This window comes from Manis javanica, chromosome Y (genome assembly GCF_040802235.1).
Source record: "Manis javanica isolate MJ-LG chromosome Y, MJ_LKY, whole genome shotgun sequence".
Lineage (NCBI taxonomy): Eukaryota > Metazoa > Chordata > Mammalia > Pholidota > Manidae > Manis > Manis javanica.
In genome coordinates, this window is record NC_133175.1 from 5,001,290 (window position 1) to 5,007,824 (window position 6,535).

Below are 6,535 nucleotides of genomic sequence, written 5' to 3' on the forward strand. Positions count from 1 at the left end.
TAGAGTTACTAAGTAGAGGGACCTAACTGGATTAAGGTAAAAGAGGGGCAGCCAAGGATGGTCTCCCTGTGAAAGCAATAAGTGGATTGATAACTTAAAGATGAACGTGAGGTCACCAGAGAACATTCCAGGTCCAGGTCCAGGGAATATCATGTGGGAAGGCTCTAAGCAGGGTGGAGCTTGGTATGCTGAGAGACAGAGAGACTAGTGCAGCTGGATCTGGCATAGGTGAGTGAACAGGGGTAGGAGCTATGCCATGCTCTTTTGGGCCATTTGAGTACCGTGAAGTGGAGGAAGAGGGGAGTGCTGTGGTGAGCAGATCTGTATCTCAAGAAGTTCAGTTTTGGGGTTTCTCAATCTTGGCACCACTGATATTTTGAGATGGATAATTCTTGGTTGTGAAGGACTGTCCAGTGCACCGTAGGATGCTGCCAGTGGCACTTCCTTCCCCACAACTGGTGCAACCAAAGATGTCTCCAGACATTGCTGAATGTGCCTTAAGGCACAAAATCACTCCTGATGAAGAGTGACTATCCCAGAACATTTATTTAATTCGGCGAGGTTAGTTTTCTCTGATGAGGGTTTGCCACCTCCACTCCGACACACAGGTGATGAACAGAGCCTCTGCTCCCTGAACACCCACAGATGCTTTGCAAGTACAGGGGCTTGATGTCCAAGTCTCTGGAATGTAACATCATCAGGTTAGTGTAAATGGCCATTTCACCACGTTCTTTCCAAGAATTTAAAAAATCTACTCCTGTTCAGACATTCAGATTGTTACTCACTGCCCTTCCTGCAAACATCAGCTATCTATTATGTTAAGCAGTCAATTCTTAATTGCTACAAAGAGGAATGAGAGGGTGCATAAACTTTATTCATCTGTAAAACACAGTATCTTGTAGAACTGACTCTTTCAGATATTACCACTCAATCCTGAAAAAACTGACGTAACCAGGTATTATGATTTTGAAGCATTCTCTTAAGAGAGCAAGTTCCCACAGCTGGATCAGTGATGATGGAGCAGGGATTCAACCCGGGGTGAGTACAAATCCAGGATTTTGACTCTCATGTCTCCCTGCCTTCTTTCCAGGGCCTTGAGGGGTTACTCTACTCCTCCAAATGAAAATCCTGCCAACTGGAAGGGAACTGGCATCTCTCTAGCACCTGATGTTGAGCACCAACTCAGTGCCTGCTCTGACTTCTCCCATGAAGACCTGTCCCTTCCCACTATCTTTGGTCTCTTTGTATCATTTTAACTTCATCCAGTACTTGGCCCATCTGCTTTGGAAGGATCTACACCAAAACTTCAGTCCTGCTCACTCCCCATTCCTGCTTTTGCTGGTCAGGCACTGGGCCAAGGGCTTCAGTGTGTTCTTACATTTCATCCTCTCAGCACTCTTGGGGAGGGCCCGTCAGCCCCACATTGCAGATGAGGACACTGAGGTTTAGCGCTAGTGAATGAATGACAGATTTGAACGCAGACTGTGCATCAGTGTAGTAAGATGCCCCAGACTCCCTATTTGTCTTCTGAGCTATACTGTCTTTCCAGTGACCCCACACACACCATGAGAAAACTGCAGTCTTAAAGGTGAAATGGGTGTCTTGTCATGTTCATGAAACACTTTTGGATGCCACCCAATGGTGGGGATTGGAAGCCTGGGTGGCTGGAGGTTCACTCACTCAGTGGCCAATAATTTTGTCAATAATGACTACACAATGAAGCCCTTACAAAAAAACCCTGAAAAGAGCTTATCACTCTCTTGTATCCTGCTTCTCCATCTGGAGAGCTTCCATGGTCTGGGAGTCATAATGCATCCACCTGCCAGAGGAACCAGGCCCCAAGCTCCACAAGGATAGAAGCTCCTTAAATTGGGACTTGCCCTATGTATCTCTTCACCTGGCTGTTCACTTGTATCCTTTATTAAACTGCTAAACATGTTTTCCTGAGTTCTGTGAGGCACTCAAGCAAATTAATTCAACCTAGGGGGAGGTCATGGGAACCTCCCATCTGTAGCCATAAGGTCAGAAGTACAGGGGCTTGCGACCTGCTTCTGGAGTCTGGGATGGAAGGTAGTCTTGTGGGATAGAGCCCTTAAGGAATCTGGTGGTCTCCAGGCACATAGTGTCAGAATTGAGTTCTTAGACACCCTACTGGGTGTTTTAGTATTGTTTGATGTTGTGTTGGGTAGGAAGTCCCCCAGTAAATGCACTGGAATTGGGTCCAGGAACCCTAAAGGAGTTGTATTATTACTGCTATATACTATACCACTTTTGTTGTATAGGAGGGAATAAAACAGCCTCATATACCATTTGCCTACTCATCAATTAATCCCAAGTACTTACAGTAGTGGGTGGCACATAAATGCCAAGTAAATTTGAATTTGTCAAAACATTCTATTGTTTCATTCTATTATTTCATTCTATTATTTCAACATTCTATTATTTCTACAATTCTATTCTATACAATTCTAATAACATTCTATTATTTCAACAATTTAAAAAATGCAGAAACTTAGTTCACAGGCTGTACAGAAACAGGATACCACTTTACCAACCCCTGGGATCAGCTGATTCCTATTTATTGAGGACTGGAATTATAGAAAGCATATAAAGAGGTTACTTAAAGAACATGCTAACCTCAATTTACAAGGGTGGCACATATATGCACCTCCCAAAACAGAAGGTTTAAGTACCATTAGCCACATGGAGCTAATACATAATCACAATTAAAATTTTTTTAAATCAGTTCCTTACTCACACTAGCCATACTTCAAGTACTTGGTAGTCAGGAGATTTTTCTATCACTGCAGGAAGTTCTATTGGCCAGCACTGGGTTAAATCTAGAAGAAGAGGGAGTTTAGTACTTCATGTAAAAGAATAAAAAAGCAGTTCAGGCAATAGGTTTCACATATTTATTACTGAATTAACAGACGAGTGCAGACGCATAAAAATCACTTCCCTCATAAAACACACCCAATTACATAAATAGCAGCAATGTTTACAGCAAGTTCGTAAGTGCATGTGACTTTGATACAGCATAAATATGTGTGCCATCTTACATGTGACTCCTTATAGACCCAGCTTGGTTCTTCTCCAATGTCTCCTCCTGAGTGTACCTACAGCGAAGGAAACCACAAGTTACACAAGCAGTATGACCTCAATTTTGCTGCATTCATTCACCACAAACTTTGCCTTTTAAGTACCGTAAAATCCTTGAAAGGCAAAGGGGTCCTGATTTCCTTCCTTTAACAAGTTTGGAGCCCTTTGTGTAGAATAAAAAATGATTTCCTAGTGGTGCTTAAAAACTACACATACCAAATTTTTACCTGTCAAAATGATTCCAGGCTAAGGAAACCCTCTAGTTCTTAATCAAGACAGGGGTAGTGGGGAAGCACTGTCCCTTCCAAATGTACTCACCCACTTTTGATTCAACAAACCTGGGGCAGATCCAGAAATAGCTACATTTATTTTGAACCCCCTTCTTTCTAAACATTAAAAACAGTAATTTCCATATAGTGAGCCATGCATACACAAAAGCTACTGCCCAAGTTTTACAGCAGACTAACACCTCATCATTTCAATACCAAAGCAAGCAATTTGCAGAGCCAAGGCCATCTCAGAATTGTCCATGTCAATCTGTCACGATTTTACCCTCATAAAGGCAAAATCATTAATGTCAGTACTTCCACAAAATGAAGCGCTGTAATTGCAACCTGCTTTAAATACATTTTAAAAGTTGGAAAACAGCTGAGGCAATAGAAAAATCATTCCACTTTTCTAATTCTCTGGGCCAAGAGTATATAAATCTAAATAAAAAATAACTTCCTAGGTCTAGGAGACCCATTTAAGCAATAGATTGCAAGCACCCTCTACTGAGCTAGGCACTGAGATTTATATATATATGTTTCTTTCTCCTCAAACAACCCTATAAAGGCAGATCCCACCATCATTGAACAGGGACCTGACAAGAAAATGATGTTCATTGTGATTTATGATGGATGTCGGAGGCTCTCAACAGAAATTCATCAAACTTGTAGAAGGGCTGAGCTGCCAAACCACTTCAAGTGAAGTACCTCAATGGTCTTTGCAGTATTGAATGATGGCAACATCATAGGTTTTAAAATCTAGCTAAAACTGAAACAGTGAGACACCCCCTACACATATAAATATAAATAATAAAGACCAGAATCTAGCACACAATTAACCGAAGAAAGCGATTAACTGGCCTATCAGACTATAGTGGGTGGCAATTTGCACATATCTTTCTAACAAGCTGAATGAATTCAGGAAATAGGCACTCAATTTTAGCTCGGACAATTCACACCTTAGTCTTCCCGTCAGCAAATTAACTCCACTTAGATTTGCCATATAATCAAATCAGAGTTCTATACTAGCTTCACAATCTTGCACTCCCAAACATCAAAGTCTTTACCACCTAGCAAGAGGGGCACACTTGCTAGGCCCACATTACAGTATCAGTTTAAAAATACTCACAAATTAAGAACTTTCACAATAGTTTTATGTACCCTTCTCCTTTGTGGTCTTATGGGCTCAGTTAATTGAGAGGTCCAGGAAATGCTTCATTTTAAATCAACGGAAGTTGTGAAAACTGTGTAACACTGTGTAACCTTGGGCAAGTATCACTGAATTCTGATGCTTAGCTTTCTTCCCTGAGACCTGTCTCAAGGCCTACCTGTTTTTCAAACAGCACTGGGGCTGAATGGCATGCAGGAAATCTGAGTTTTAGGACTAGCTTTGCCTGGAGTTAACCTAGATGACATAGGGAATCCTTTGTAGCAATTATAGTAACCTCTCTCTTCCAAAACCATCAATTCATCTGAAAGACAGGGCAATATTCAAATCTTTAGAAAAGATAAAACACTTCAAAGATGCACTGTGTGAGCAACATCATCTTCCCCACGGGGGTAACAAGACAGTCATCAACCTTATGCTCTGGCCCACACTGAGGACAACTAGGAAATTAACAAATACTGGAGGACAGTCTGTCCCTAAGCCCAGCTGGTTGGGTGCATGCTGTCCAGAAACCCAGAAGTACATTAAACAAAAATTTTGAATAGTAGTACAGGATAAACTGGATTGTGTGTATCTTTCAATTGCATACTGATACCCACAGGTAATCTTAAATTTAACAAAAAGCAAGCACATGGTCCTTACAGGATTTTATTACCAGTTTTCATCTGAATCCACAGAGCAATGGGGCTATTCTGCCTTTGTTTCTTGGCCAGGAATCTCTTGATCCTGAAAGTCTTGTGAGAAGACTGGGAAGGATGTACAATCAATTTAGATTGAAACACCAAAGCTTGCTCAAATGCTTCAAACTCAGAACTCCTTCAATGCACAAACATTTGAATGCTTCATATACACCAAAAACAACCCTTTCAATGCTAAACCCATCACTCCCTTTGCTTCTCTGAAGGCATGTACTGTAATTCCCGTTGTTCAAATAATCAGTAGTCAGAGAAGTAACCTGCCCCAAATCAGAGTATTAATGTGTAGAGCTGAGACTCAAACCCAGGTGCCTCCTCTCTGCTCCAAAGGTTAGGGCACCTTCCAGTCTTCCCTGCTGTCACTGAAGAACTCAGAGGACCAAATATTAAAGATGGGTATAACTTGGTTTTCAGTGAAAGAGCACAGCTTTTACTAGGACAATCACTTACTTGCAAGTCACCAAGTCTCAGTGCACTGCTTTGTAAAACACACACCTACTTTTCAAAGTAATTGAAATTAACACAAAGTCCCTGACATTTGGTAGATCTATTCTAATTCACTGATTATTTTGGTATTAATTCTATTTAAAATGTCACTTTTTCCAGGACGACTTTCCCAATTTCCTGTTATATCTTTTGGCTTTCACTAAGAACGTGGGTGGGTGATCTAAGCCCAACCTGAACCACCTCCCATCCCCAGTTTGCAGGACAATCCGTAGAAAAGGCATTAGTGCTGGTCTAAAGCTTGGCCAGTGTGGCCCAATATGCCCTTGCATAATAGTAGGGACCACCATAAATGAGGCATAGACTACAACCCTCTCTTTCAGCTCGCGGTAGTCATCATAAATTTTGTCAAGTAATAAAAGTATACAACACCAGATACTGATCCTCTCCGTACCTAGAAACCTATACAATTTTAAGTTCTCAGAGAACTATGACAGGTAATCCCAAGTGACCGCACAACTAGCACTTACGGAAGAATGCCGTTATGTCATACAGACTCACACCACAGCATCCCTCTTTCCAGGCCCTTCCTACACAGGGTGACTCTCAAATCCCCTAACAAAGGGCTAACAGATCCTTTTAAATTCATAATGTGCTATATGCTCCTAGCCACCAAGTAAAGAAATTCCTCAAACCAGCAGCCTACACTCCCTTCTCAACGGGCATGTCGCGGGCAGCCCGTAGTCGGGTCACGATTTCCGGGGTGTCCCTCCAAGCCCCCACAGACTTCTCTCCCTATAACGGAATCAGATGTCTCCAAGAGAAGGGAGAAGGCAAGCGGGAACCCCTGCCCGCCTGGGCGG

At 42.1% G+C, this 6,535-nt stretch overlaps 1 protein-coding gene and 1 non-coding gene across 2 annotated transcripts; both read right to left on the reverse strand.

Annotated features, from left to right (window-relative positions):
- Window positions 1-2,945: 2,945 nt before the first annotated feature.
- On the reverse strand, window positions 2,946-6,398 carry LOC118969543 (large ribosomal subunit protein eL39-like). The gene is made up of 3 exons (XM_037003993.2): window positions 6,379-6,398; window positions 5,173-5,349; window positions 2,946-3,115 (listed from the first exon to the last, which is right to left on the reverse strand). Exons 1-3 carry the CDS (start codon window positions 6,396-6,398, stop codon window positions 3,070-3,072), a joined length of 243 nt encoding a protein of 80 aa, XP_036859888.2. The 3' UTR covers window positions 2,946-3,069.
- LOC118969544 (small nucleolar RNA SNORA69) lies at window positions 3,621-3,720 on the reverse strand. Its single transcript, XR_005057460.1, has one exon. It is a non-coding gene; the product is annotated as a small nucleolar RNA SNORA69 (small nucleolar RNA).
- Window positions 6,399-6,535: the final 137 nt, after the last annotated feature.